Here is a 14,486-nt window from a genome sequence, read left to right as displayed (position 1 = left end):
CATTATTTAAGGATATCAAATCAAACTTTTGTATAACATGTTTGTGTAGGTCTGTATGTTCGATAGATCAATTGACTGTTTGAGAGAGACTGATTAAAGACTGGTGTGTGTTGTCCAGATATTTTCTTCGTGTCCTGAGGTAGAGGAAAGCTGATCTGTTCTGTGAGAAATTTACCCTGACGACTCACACTAAATTCTTCCATTGCTCTGTCGATCGCTACAGACTTTAGTCTGAGACGGCCATTATTGAATTAGTTTGTGGTGACGAGGGGCACGAGGGGCGTTGTACAAAACAAAGTCATCAGCGATTGGATCGCCTCTAACCAATGACACATTTTCAAACTGCCACTTTACCCACGTGTGTTCTGGCTCTGGCCCAACCCATTGGTTTCTGGACCAATCAGACGGCCCCGAATGTCTTGGCATTCGGTGAAGGGTCGGGGAGGTACTCCGATCCAGACTCATTGAAGAGAAGAAACTAACGTACAGTGGGGAGAACAAGTATTTGATACACTGCCGATTTTGCAGGTTTTCCTACTTACAAAGCATGTAGAGGTCTGTAATTTTTATCATAGGTACACTTCAACTGTGAGAGACGGAATCTAAAACAAAAATCCAGAAAATCACATTGTATGATTTTTAAGTAATTAATTTGCATTTTATTGCATGACATAATGTCACGCTTGTCGAACAGAGAGGACCAAGGCGCAGCGTTGCGGGTGAACATATTTATATTTGTGACTAGATCACACGATCAAAACAAAGAACGAAACGTGAAGTCCTTCGATACACAAACCAAAAGGAACAAGAAACCACAAACACAAAGTGAAAGACAGACAGTTAAATATGGCTCCCAATCAGAGACACCCAGCTGACACTCGTTGCCTCTGATTGGGAGTCACTCAGCCCAACATAGAAAATCAAACATAGAATTACACACCCTGGCTCAACATAACATTGTCCCCAGAGCCAGGGCGTGACAGTACCCCCCCCTAAAGGCGCGGACTCCGACCGCGCCAACTAAATCCCACAGGGGAGGGACCGGGTGGGCACTCCGCCTAGGCGGCGGATCCGGCTCCGGACATGACCCAGGCACGGGTTGTGCTGGACTGACGACGCGCACCCCTGGCCTGGTGCGTGGAGGAGGAACGGTCCTTACCAGGCTGACGACGCACACCGTAGGCTTGGTGCGGGGAGCAGGAACGGGCCGGAGCGGGCTGACGAAGCGCACCCCTGACTTGGTGCGGGGAGCTTGGATGGGCCGAACTGGGCTGGCGACGCGCACCACAGACTTGGTGCGGAGAGCAGGAACGGGCCGGACAGGGCTGACGAAACGCACCATAGACTTGGTGCGGAGAGCAGGCACGGGCCGTGCCGGACTGACGACGCACACCACTGGCTTGGTGCGGGGAGCTTGGATGGGCCGGACTGGGCTGGCGACGCGCACCACAGACTTGGTGCGGAGAGCAGGAACGGGCCGGACAGGGCTGACGAAACGCACCATAGACTTGGTGCGGAGAGCAGGCACGGGCCGTGCCGGACTGACGACGCACACCACCGGCTTGGTGCGGGGAGCTTGGATGGGCCGGACTGTACTGGGGACACACACCACTGGCCCTACACCGGGATCTGGAACGGGCCGGACCGGACTGGCAACACACGCCAGTACCTCTCGCCGTGCCTCTACTTCCTCCATCCCCTCTTCGACCAGTGGCCCCCGTAACCCGGCGGCCTCCTCTGGCAACCCACTGGACCGCTCTATCGCGGCCTCCTGCTGGTCCGACGTCGTGAGCCCCCCCCTAAAAATTTTCTGGGGGTCTCTCCTCCCCGTGGGCCAGGCCTCCATCATTCTCGCCCACCTCTCGCTCCTCTGTCTCCAACCCTCGTCACTCAGCTCCTCAATGGGCTTGACCCAGTCGAAGCTGCCACGGAGATCTATTAGCGATGGCTCCTGGACACGCTGCTTGGTCTGGTCTTGGTGGTTTCTTCTGTCACGCTTGTCGAACAGAGAGGACCAAGGCGCAGCGTTGCGGGTGAACATATTTATATTTATTGACTAGATCACACGATCAAAACAAAGAACGAAACGTGAAGTCCTTCGATACACAAACCAAAAGGAACAAGAAACCACAAACACAAAGTGAAAGACAGACAGTTAAATATGGCTCCCAATCAGAGACACCCAGCTGACACTCGTTGCCTCTGATTGGGAGTCACTCAGCCCAACATAGAAAATCAAACATAGAATTACACACCCTGGCTCAACATAACATTGTCCCCAGAGCCAGGGCGTGACACATAAGTATTTGATCACCTACCAACCAGTAAGAATTCCGGCTCTCATAGACCTGTTTCTTCTTTTTTAAGAAGCCCTCCTGTTCTCCACTCATTACCTGTATTAACTGCACCTGTTTGAACTTGTTATCTGTATAAAAGACACCTGTCCACACACTCAATCAAACAGACTCTATCCTCTCTTCAATGGCCAAGACCAGAGAGCTGTGTAAGGACATCAGGGATAAAATTGTAGACCTGCACAAGGCTGGGATGGGCTACAGGACCATAGGCAAGCAGCTTGGTGAGAAGGCAACAACTGTTGGCGCAATTATTATAAAATGGAAGAAGTTCAAGATGACGGTCAATTACCCTTGGTCTGGGGCTCCATGCAAGATCTCACCTCGTGGGGCATCAATGATCATGAGGAAGGTGAGGGATCAGCCCAGAACTACACAGCAGGACCTGGTCAATGACCTGAAGAGAGCTGGGACCACAGTCTCAAAGAAAACCATTAGTAACACACTACGCCGTCATGGATTAAAATCCTGCAGCGCACGCAAGGTCCCCCTGCTCAAGCCAGCGCATGTCCAGGCCCGTCTGAAGTTTGCCAATGGCCATCTGGATGATCCAGAGGAGGAATGGGAGAAGGTCATGTGGTCTGATGAGACAAAAATAGAGGTTTTTGGTCTAAACTCCACTCGCCGTGTTTGGAGGAAGAAGAAGGATGAGTACAACCCCAAGAACACCATCCCAACCGTGAAGCATGGAGGTTGAAACATCATTCTTTGGGGATGCTTTTCTGCAAAGGGGACAGGACGACTGCACCGTATTGAGGGGAGGATGGATGGCGCCATGTATCGCGAGATCTTGGCCAACAACCTCCTTCCCTCAGTAAGAGCATTGAAGATGGGTCGTGGCTGGATCTTCCAGCATGACAACGACCCGAAACACACAGCCAGGGCAACTAAGGAGTGGCTCCGTAAGAAGCATCTCAAGGTCCTGGAGTGGCCTAGCCAGTCTCCAGACCTGAACCCAATAGAAAATCTTTGGAGGGAGCTGAAAGTCCGTATTGCCCAGCGACAGCCCCGAAACCTGAAAGATCTGGAGAAGGTCTGTATGGAGGAGTGGGCCAAAATCCCTGCTGCAGTGTGTGCAAACCTGGTCAAGACCTACAGGAAACGTATGATCTCTGTAATTGCAAACAAAGGTTTCTGTACCAAATATTAAGTTCTGCTTTTCTGATGTATCAAATACTTATGTCATGCAATAAAATGCAAATGAATTACTTAAAAATCATACAATGTGATTTTCTGGATTTTTGTTTTAGATTAAGTCTCTCACAGTTGAAGTGTACCTATGATAAAAATTACAGACCTCTACATGCTTTGTAAGTAGGAAAACCTGCAAAATCGGCAGTGTATCAAATACTTGTTCTCCCCACTGTATGTGGTCGTGGCCTAGCATTTGGCCGGAGCAAGGAGTTCGGCGAGCCAGGCAATGAGAATGGAACATATCAGCTTGAAAGCCCTTTATCTCTAGCTACACTTTTTCAGAGAGTTAGTTAGTTGAGAGATAGAGAGAGAGTCTCTGAACAACTCAATGTCCAAACAGCCAAGTTCCTCCACAGAGAGGAACGCTCTGCCATCTGATAACACACCTCAGCTACAGCTCTACTCTGCTGTCTGATAATGCTGTCTGATAATGCTTTCTGATAATGTAGCTCAGCTACATTTACATTTTAGTCATTTAGCAGACGCTCTTATCCAGAGTGACTTACAGTTAGTGAGTGCATACATTTTCATACTGGCCCCTCGTGGGAAACGAACCCACAACCCTTGCGTTGCAAGCGCCATGCTCTACCAACTGAGCTACAACTCTGCTGTCTGATAATGTTCTCTGATAATGTAACTCAGCTACAGCTCTGCTGTCTGATAATCCTGTCTGATAATGCAGCTCAGCTACAGCTCTGCTGACTGATAATGCTGTCCGATAATGTATCTCTGCTCTGTTGTCTGATAATGTTGTTTGATAATGTAGCTCATGTCTGTTGTTTGATTATGTTGTCTGATAATGTAGTTTAGCTCTGTTGTCTTATAATGTTGACTGATAATGCTGTCTGATAATGCTGTCCGATAATGCTGTCTGATAATGTGGTCTTATAATCCTGTCTGATAATGTAGCTCAGCTCTGTCTGTCTAGTGTCTTTCATCTGTCAAGAGGCTTAGAACAGAGCTGGAGAGACCAGGCAGGGGGAGACCAGGCAGGGAAATGGCTTACGTTATGTCTACAGTAAGTGTGTATTGCAGACAAAGTAAATATTTTTTGTCCTCTTGTTCTTTTTTAACCACATACCCAGTGATAGTTGTGTCCACCTCATGGACCAGTGGGATAGACAGATCCAACGTGTTGTCCAACAGTCTATGCTCAGGGTTGGCACTACAATGAGAAAACAATAGGAGGTAATGAACAAATAGTTGATAGAGTAGATAATAATACATTAACTATGCCAATTTACAGCATAGTGATTAAGTACAAAGATTGTTATTCTCTACAGCAACATGAAAGAGAAAGTTAAATCTAAAATTATTCTGTCTAAAGAAAAAGGTCCAGACTAGTGACAGCAGACACCTCCCAGTCTAGTGACAGCAGACCCCTCCCAGTCTAGTGACAGAAAACCCCTCCCAGTCTTGGGACATCAGACCCCTCCCAGTCTAGTGACAGCAGACCCCTCCCAGTCTAGTGACAGCAGACCCCTCCCAGTCTAGTGACAGCAGACCCCTCCCAGTCTAGTGACAGCAGACCCCTCCCAGTCTAGTGACAGAAAACCCCTCCCAGTCTAGTGACAGCAGACCCCTCCCAGTCTAATGACAGCAGACCCCTCCCAGTCTAATGACAGCAGACCCCTCCCAGTCTAGTGACAGCAGACCCCTCCCAGTCGTATGTTATAGCAGACCCCTCCCAGTCTAGTGACAGCAGACCCCTCCCAGTCTAGTGACAGCAGACCCCTCCCAGTCTAGTGACAGCAGACCCCTCCCAGTCTAGTGACAGCAGACCCCTCCCAGTCTAGTGACAGCAGACCCCTCCCAGTCTAATGACAGCAGACCCCTCCCAGTCTAATGACAGCAGACCCCTCCCAGTCTAGTGACAGCAGACCCCTCCCAGTCTTATGTTATAGCAGACCCCTCCCAGTCTAATGTTATAGCAGACCCCTCCCAGTCTAGTGACAGCAGACCCCTCCCAGTCGTATGTTATAGCAGACCCCTCCCAGTCTAGTGACAGCAGACCCCTCCCAGTCTAGTGACAGCAGACCCCTCCCAGTCTAGTGACAGCAGACCCCTCCCAGTCTAATGACAGCAGACCCCTCCCAGTCTAGTGACAGCAGACCCCTCCCAGTCTTATGTTATAGCAGACCCCTCCCAGTCTAGTGACAGCAGACCCCTCCCAGTCTAGTGACAGCAGACCCCTCCCAGTCTAGTGACAGCAGACCCCTCCCAGTCTAGTGACAGCAGACCCCTCCCAGTCTAGTGACAGCAGACCCCTCCCAGTCGTATGTTATAGCAGACCCCTCCCAGTCTAGTGACAGCAGACCCCTCCCAGTCTAATGACAGCAGACCCCTCCCAGTCTAGTGACAGCAGACCCCTCCCAGTCTAGTGACAGCAGACCCCTCCCAGTCTAGTGACAGCAGACCCCTCCCAGTCTAGTGACAGCAGACCCCTCCCAGTCTAGTGACAGCAGACCCCTCCCAGTCTTATGTGACAGAAGTTGTCGCCTACTGTCTGGCTGCCAAAACTAAACGCTCTCTGCTCAGTGGCAAACATTCAAAACATGCATTTCCAGTGGCTAGACAATGATATCAGTAGTGTCCATACAGTGTGTAGGTCCAAGGCAAATGCAATTACAGACGTTAATGTGAGCCAACAGAAACGACTCCCACCCGACTCTGAGTACCTGACATGATTAGCAAAGCAAACAAATTAAATGTAGATATTTTACCAGTCTATGTGGTGTGTGTACATCTTCTCATTACCAACAAATGGTCCAGGTTAGGCTAACCTTGCACTAAAACATTCCCTTGGATTTTTATCGTCACAACGTACCTTTTTGCATGAACTAAAAACTGCAACGTCTCGTTTTCCCCTGAAAGCTGACTTGTGTCGAAGATCACTGCAAGATGATACTGAGGAAAGACAAGGAAAGAGGAGGAGTGTAGGGGAAAGAGGAGGAGTGTAGGGGAAAGAGGAGGAGTGTTGGGGAAAGAGGAGGAGTGTAGGGGAAAGAGGAGGAGTGTATGGGGAAAGAGGAGGAGTGTAGGGGAAAGAGGAGGAGTGTTGGGGAAAGAGGAGGAGTGTTGGGGAAAGAGGAGGAGTGTTGGGGAAAGAGGAGGAGTGTAGGGGAAAGAGGAGGAGTGTTGGGGAAAGAGGAGGAGTGTAGGGGAAAGAGGAGGAGTGTTGGGGAAAGAGGAGGAGTGTAGGGGAAAGAGGAGGAGTGTTGGTGAAAGAGGAGGAGTGTATGGGGAAAGAGGAGGAGTGTAGGGGAAAGAGGAGGAGTGTATGGGGAAAGAGGAGGAGTGTAGGGGAAAGAGGAGGAGTGTAGGGGAAAGAGGAGGAGTGTAGGGGAAAGAGGAGGAGTGTTGGGGAAAGAGGAGGAGTGTTGGGGAAAGAGGAGGAGTGTAGGGGAAAGAGGAGGAGTGTAGGGGAAAGCTTTTAGTTAAATAACATGATGTACGTCAGGTAGTTGTCAAAATCATTTGTTTGCTTTTCAGGCTCTCCAGGGTACATTGACATGGCCCAGTGAGTGGTCAGCCAGCCAGCCAGCCAGTCAGCCAGCCAGTCAGCCAGTCAGCCAGTCAGCCAGTCAGCCAGTCAGCCAGCCAGTCAGCCAGTCAGCCAGCCAGTCAGTAAGTGGGTACTGTACTGCAGGCTACTCCATCCTGTTGTCCTCTATACACTGTATTCACATCATGGCCCAGTGACTGCAGTCAATACCATAAGTGTATAGTACTGTAGTATATAGTACAACTATATACTACATGGTTGGTATGGAAAGAACTATACACTGACATGTATTGACTGTAAAACATTTATATGTGATCATGTTTAGGACAGCTACCTTAATCTGTGCTCTTGATAAAGGAAATATTGTGCCTGGGTAAGGATAACAACTAGACAATGAATGGTATGGTTGGTATTGGAAGACTTACACTGAGTGTACATGACAGAGACTGACCAGGTGAATCCAGGTGAAAGCTATGATCCCTTATTAATGTCACCTGTTAAATCCACTTCAATCAGTGTAGATGAAGGGGAGGAGACAGGTTAAAGAAGGATTTTTAAGCCAATTGAGACATGGATTGTGTATGAGTGCCATTCAGAGGGTGAATGGGCAAGACAAGATGTAAGTGTCTTTGAACGGGGTATGGTAGTAGGTGCCTACTGAACTGCAACGCTGCTGGGTTTTTCACGCTCAACAGTTTCCCGTGTGTATCAAGAATGGTCCACCACCCAAAGGATATCCAGCCAACTTAACACAACTGTGGGAAGCATTGGAGTCAACATGGGCCAGCATTCCTGCGGAACGCTTTCGACACCTTGTATTGTCCATGCCCGACGAATTGAGGCTGTTCTGAGGGCAAAAGGGGTGCAACTCAATATTAGTAAGGTGTTGCTAATGTTTTGTCCACTCAGTGTAAATGTAGAAACAACAAAACATGTAATATATTTATAAACATTCTGCCTCAACCATTAGGAGCCATACCATAGTCATATATTTATAAACATTCTGCCATGACCGTTAGGAGCCATACCTTAGTCTGTGCTCTCATGAAGGGAAATCCCACGCTGCATTGGAGGAAGTCTAAATCAACAAGACCACAGGAAATACCCTTCTCTTCCTTGAATAGAGAAACAAACAGGGAGGAAGGGACAGGTGAGACAGAGAGATAGAGAGAGAATGGAGGGACAGGGAGACAGAGAGAGAGAGAGAGAATGGAGGGACGGGGAGACAGAGAGAGAGAGAGAGAGAGAGAATGGAGGGACGGGGAGACAGAGAGAGAGAGAGAGAGAGAGAAGGGAGGGACGGGGAGACAGAGAGAGAGAGAGAATGGAGGGAGGGGGAGACATAGAGAGAGAGAGAAGGGAGGGACGGGGAGACAGAGAGAGAGAGAGAATGGAGGGACGGGAGACAGCGAGAGAGAGAGAGAAGGGAGGGACGGGGAGACAGAGAGAGAGAGAAGGGAGGGACGGGGAGACAGAGAGAGAGAGAGAGAGAGAGAGAGAAGGGAGGGATGGGGAGACAGAGAGAGAGAGAGAGAGAGAGAGAGAGAGAGAGAGAGAGAGAGAGAGAGAAGGGCGGGACGGGGAGACAGACAGAGAGAGAGAGAGAGAGAGAGAGAGAAGGGAGGGACAGGGAGACAGAGAGAGAGAGAGAGAGAGAGAGAGAGAGAGAAAGAGAGAGAGAGAAGGGAGGGACGGGGAGACAGAGAGAGAGAGAGAGAGAGAGAGAGAGAGAGAGAGAGAGAGAGAGAGAGAGAGAGAGAGAGAAGGGAGGGAGGGACGGGGAGACAGAGAGAGAGAGAAGGGAGGGACGGGGAGACAGGAAGAGAGAGAGAGAAAAGGGCGGGACGGGGAGACAGAGAGAGAGAGAAAGAAGGGAGGGACAGGGAGACAGAGAGAGAGAGAAAGAAGGGAGGGACGGGAGACAGAGAGAGAGAGAGAGAAGGGCGGGACGGGGAGACAGAGAGAGAGAGAGAGAGAGAGAGAGAGAGAGAGAGAGAGAGAAGGGAGGGACGGGGAGACAGAGAGAGAGAGAGACGGGAGGGATGGAAGGACGGGAGAGACAGAGAGAGAGAAGAGAGAGACAAGGACGGGGAGACAGAGAGAGGGGGACGGGGGAGACAGAGAGAACCAAGGTGGAAGCAGCACAGAGAAAATATGATCACAGTGAAATACTCACTTCACAATATATAGCTGTGCCTGTGAGGAAAAATAACTTGTTGGAGGGTAAACACAGACAGGGGGATGTGTGTGTGAATGAGTGAGTGAGTGAGTGAGTGAGTGAGTGAGTGAGTGAGTGAGAGAGAGAGAGAGAGACCCAACCAAATCATGAGAAAACAAAAAGAGAATTACTTGACACAATGGAAAGAATTAACAAAAAAACAGAGCAAACTAGAATGCTATTTGGCCCTAAACAGAGAGTACACAGTGGCAGAATACCTGACCACTGTGACTGACCCAAACTTAAGGAAAGCTTTGACAATGTACAGACTCAATGAGCATAGCCTTGCTATTGAGAAAGGCCACCGTAGGCAGACCTGGCTCTCAAGAGAAGACAGGCTATGTGCACACTGCCCACAAAATGAGGTGGAAACTGAGCTATACTTCCTAACCTCCTGCCAAATGTCTGACCATTTTGTGTTGTTATGTGTTAATAACATGAAGACTACATTACCCAGCAGGCTATGCGAGGGGGGGGGGGGGGGGGGGAGTTGAAATATGCCTTGCAATATGGCTACACAAGGAGATTGCTAGCTAAAGTATCCGTTTATTAAAAGTAGTTCAACCTATGCCCCGGTTTGTCATTATTCAAAGGAACAAACGCAACATGGTGTCAGATTGGTAGTCGCTATGACGAGACTGGTCATTCAACTGAGAATGCTCTTCTCTGTGTCACGGAGAAATCTTGCTTGTTTGTAGGTGACCAAATACTTATTTTCCACCATAATTTGCAAATAAATTCATTAAAAATCCTACAATGTGAATTTCTGGATTTTTTTTCCTCAATTTGTCTGTCATAGTTGACGTGTACCTATGATGAAAATGACAGGCCTTTCTCATATTTTTAAGTGGGAGAACTTGCACAATTGGTGGCTGACTAAGGTGACTTTTTTTCCCCACTGTATATATTTTTAAAAAAGGGTCACCTGGATTGGATGTTTTTGTTTATGTGAAAAGAAATAGAGCCACAATAGAGTATTGTTGGACAGAGACTGCATTTAGTTGAGAAAAAAAAAGGGGGAAAGAAATGTGTGTTATTGAAAATTGCATGTTATGCAGGTTGAGTACACACATGTGATGTGACATGTTTAGTTACAGAGAAAAAGTAGTTTTCTTTCAAAGGAAGGAAAATGTGTTGTTCTGTGTTAATAACATGAAGACTACGTTACCCAGCAGGCTATGCGAGTGGGGGATGCCTTGTGTAGCCTTGCATGGCTACACAAGGAGATTGCTAGCTAAAGTATCAGTTTATTAAAAGTAGTTCAACCTATGCCCCGGTTTATCATTATTCAAAGAAACAAACATAACACATATTAGAGACACATATTTCCCTCAGATTACAGAGATCCACAAAGAATTCGAAAACAAACCCAATTTTGATAAACTCCCTTATCTACTGGGTGAAATACCACAGTGTGCCATCACAGCAGCAATATTTGTGACCTGTTACCACAAGAAAAGTGCAACCAGTGAAGAACAAACACCATTGTAAATATAACCCATATTTATGTTTATTTATTTTCCCATTTGTACTTTAACTATTTGCACAGCATCACAACACTGTATATAGACATAATGTCTTTTGGAACTTCTGAGTGTAATGTTTACTGTTAATATTTATTGTTTATTTCACTTTTGTTTACTATCTACTTCACTTGCTTTGGCAATGTTAACATACGTTTCCCATGCCAATAAAGCCCTTAAATTGAGAGAGCGAGAGCGAGAGAGAGAGAATATCTTGGTGGAAGCAGTGAGAGGGGATCCAAGAGAAATATAACATTGAACACTGCTGATAGAGTATGGCATCACAATACAGTGTTTACACATAGTGACATTAAAAGCTGTGCCTGTGAGGAGAAAGTACAGTTTACTGACTAGAGATTAGTTCCTAAGGAAAATGTAATATGTACTTCATGATAACCCAGTTTAAATCTTGTTCACACTACTACTACCACCACCACTACTACTACAACATGTATTTTATATAGCACTTTTCATTACAAGTAGAATCTCAAAGACACTTTAAAAAATAAATGAAAAAATATTAAACAAAACCAATGTAGGGAAAGATGTGACAATTCTTGCGCGATGGTCTTTAGATGATGCAATAATATACAATGACTTCCATTAAACAGAAAGGAACTGACTACAGTCCAAATAAAATGATCTCTGAGGGACGGGACAGTAATATGGAGGACAACCTCTAGTCCTGTGAACACACTTCTGTGTCCCAAAAACACCCTGAGAGGAGGAAGATTTCAAACAGTGAGAGTTCACTGCTGCTGTTTCTGTGTGAGAGACATTATGTGTGTGTGTGTGTGTGTGTGTGTGTGTGTGTGTGTGCGTGTGTGTGGTAGACATTGTGTGTGTGTGTGTGCGTAGGTGAGTGTGGAGGAGGAGGAAGGCAGCGACGCATCACGACTTTGACAAGTTCACTGATAAAACCAGACAAAGAAGTGCTTCTGGAATGTTCAGCAGAAAGAAATGTCTTAATTGATGCCTGCAGTGAACCCTAATGCAGGTTTTAATCTTTTAAAATAGTATTGTTATTGTCAGCTTGGAAAAGTCATAAATGAACTGGTTACATCATTCATTAGGGAGTGAACAGGTTACAGTATTCAATAGGGAGTGAACAGGTTACAGTATTCAATAGGGAGTGAACAGGTTACAGTATTCATTAGGGAGTGAACTGGTTACAGTATTCAATAGGGAGTGAACTGGTTACAGTATTCAATAGGGAGTGAACTGGTTACAGTATTCATTAGGGAGTGAACTGGTTACAGTATTCATTAGGGAGTGAACTGGTTACAGTATTCATTAGGGAGTGAACTGGTTACAGTATTCATTAGCGAGTGAACAGGTTACAGTATTAAATAGGGAGTGAACTGGTTACAGTATTCAATAGGGAGTGAACTGGTTACAGTATTCATTAGGGAGTGAACAGGTTACAGTATTCATTAGGGAGTGAACTGGTTACAGTATTCATTAGCGAGTGAACAGGTTACAGTATTCATTAGGGAGTGAACTGGTTACAGTATTCATTAGGGAGTGAACAGGTTACAGTATTCATTAGGGAGTGAACTGGTTACAGTATTCAATATGGAGTGAACTGGTTACAGTATTCATTAGCGAGTGAACAGGTTACAGTATTCATTAGGGAGTGAACTGGTTACAGTATTCAATATGTAGTGAACTGGTTACAGTATTCATTAGCGAGTGAACAGGTTACAGTATTCATTAGGGAGTGAACAGGTTACATTATTCATTAGGGAGTGAACTGGTTACAGTATTCATTAGGGAGTGAACAGGTTACAGTATTCAATAGCGAGTGAACTGGTTACAGTATTCATTAGCGAGTGAACAGGTTACAGTATTCATTAGGGAGTGAACTGGTTACAGTATTCATTAGGGAGTGAACTGGTTACAGTATTCATTAGGGAGTGAACTGGTTACAGTATTCATTAGGGAGTGAACTGGTTACAGTATTCATTAGGGAGTGAACTGGTTACAGTATTCATTAGGGAGTGAACTGGTTACAGTATTCATTAGGGAGTGAACTGGTTACAGTATTCATTAGGGAGTGAACAGGTTACAGTATTCATTAGGGAGTGAACAGGTTACAGTATTAATTAGGGAGTGAACTGGTTACAGTATTCAATATGGAGTGAACTGGTTACAGTATTCATTAGGGAGTGAACATGTTACAGTATTCATTAGGGAGTGAACTGGTTACAGTATTAACTGGGGAGTGAACAGGTTACAGTATTAATTAGGGAGTGAACTGGTTACAGTATTCATTAGGGAGTGAACAGGTTACAGTATTCAATATGGAGTGAACTGGTTACAGTATTCATTAGGGAGTGAACAGGTTACAGTATTCATTAGGGAGTGAACTGGTTACAGTATTAACTGGGGAGTGAACAGGTTACAGTATTAATTAGGGAGTGAACTGGTTACAGTATTCATTAGGGAGTGAACAGGTTACAGTATTCAATATGGAGTGAACTGGTTACAGTATTCATTAGGGAGTGAACAGGTTACAGTATTCATTAGGGAGTGAACAGGTTACAGTATTAATTAGGGAGTGAACTGCTTACAGTATTCAATAGGGAGTGAACTGGTTACAGTATTCATTAGGGAGTTAACTGGTTACAGTATTCATTAGGGGGTGAACAGGTTACAGTATTCATTAGGGAGTGAACAGGTTACAGTATTAATTAGGGAGTGAACAGGTTACAGTATTAATTAGGGAGTGAACTGGTTACAGTATTCATTAGGGAGTGAACTGGTTACAGTATTCATTAGGGAGTGAACTGGTTACAGTATTCATTAGGGAGTGAACTGGTTACAGTATTCATTAGGGAGTGAACTGGTTACAGTATTCATTAGGGAGTGAACTGGTTACAGTATTCATTAGGGAGTGAACTGGTTACAGTATTCATTAGGGAGTGAACAGGTTACAGTATTAATTAGGGAGTGAACTGGTTACAGTATTCAATATGGAGTGAACTGGTTACAGTATTCATTAGGGAGTGAACAGGTTACAGTATTCATTAGGGAGTGAACTGGTTACAGTATTAACTGGGGAGTGAACAGGTTACAGTATTAATTAGGGAGTGAACTGGTTACAGTATTCATTAGGGAGTGAACAGGTTACAGTATTCAATATGGAGTGAACTGGTTACAGTATTCATTAGGGAGTGAACAGGTTACAGTATTCATTAGGGAGTGAACTGGTTACAGTATTAACTGGGGAGTGAACAGGTTACAGTATTAATTAGGGAGTGAACTGGTTACAGTATTCATTAGGGAGTGAACAGGTTACAGTATGCAATATGGAGTGAACTGGTTACAGTATTCATTAGGGAGTGAACAGGTTACAGTATTCATTAGGGAGTGAACAGGTTACAGTATTAATTAGGGAGTGAACTGCTTACAGTATTCAATAGGGAGTGAACTGGTTACAGTATTCATTAGGGAGTTAACTGGTTACAGTATTCATTAGGGGGTGAACAGGTTACAGTATTCATTAGGGAGTGAACAGGTTACAGTATTAATTAGGGAGTGAACAGGTTACAGTATTAATTAGGGAGTGAACTGGTTACAGTATTCATTAGGGAGTGAACAGGTTACAGTATTAATTAGGGAGTGAACTGCTTACAGTATTCAATATGGAGTGAACTGGTTACAGTATTCATTAGGGAGTTAACTGGTTA

At 45.7% G+C, this 14,486-nt stretch overlaps 1 protein-coding gene across 1 annotated transcript in view; it reads right to left on the bottom strand.

Moving 5' to 3' along the window:
• The window catches only part of itga9 (integrin, alpha 9), a gene marked incomplete at its 5' end in the record, with an annotated part of 212,985 nt that overhangs the window by 34,261 nt on the left and 164,238 nt on the right, over window positions 1-14,486 (bottom strand). The window contains 3 exons of the mRNA XM_084165747.1: window positions 4,630-4,713; window positions 6,376-6,455; window positions 8,082-8,168. Of these exons, the coding sequence (XP_084021873.1) occupies window positions 4,630-4,713; window positions 6,376-6,455; window positions 8,082-8,168 (251 nt within the window). The remainder of the gene's footprint in view (window positions 1-4,629; window positions 4,714-6,375; window positions 6,456-8,081; window positions 8,169-14,486) is intronic.

The sequence above is a fragment of the Coregonus lavaretus genome, assembly GCF_964263955.1.
Source record: "Coregonus lavaretus genome assembly, chromosome: 1".
NCBI lineage: Eukaryota > Metazoa > Chordata > Actinopteri > Salmoniformes > Salmonidae > Coregonus > Coregonus lavaretus.
Note: the sequence above shows the minus strand (reverse complement) of the source record. Positions and strands in the feature narration are given on the sequence as shown.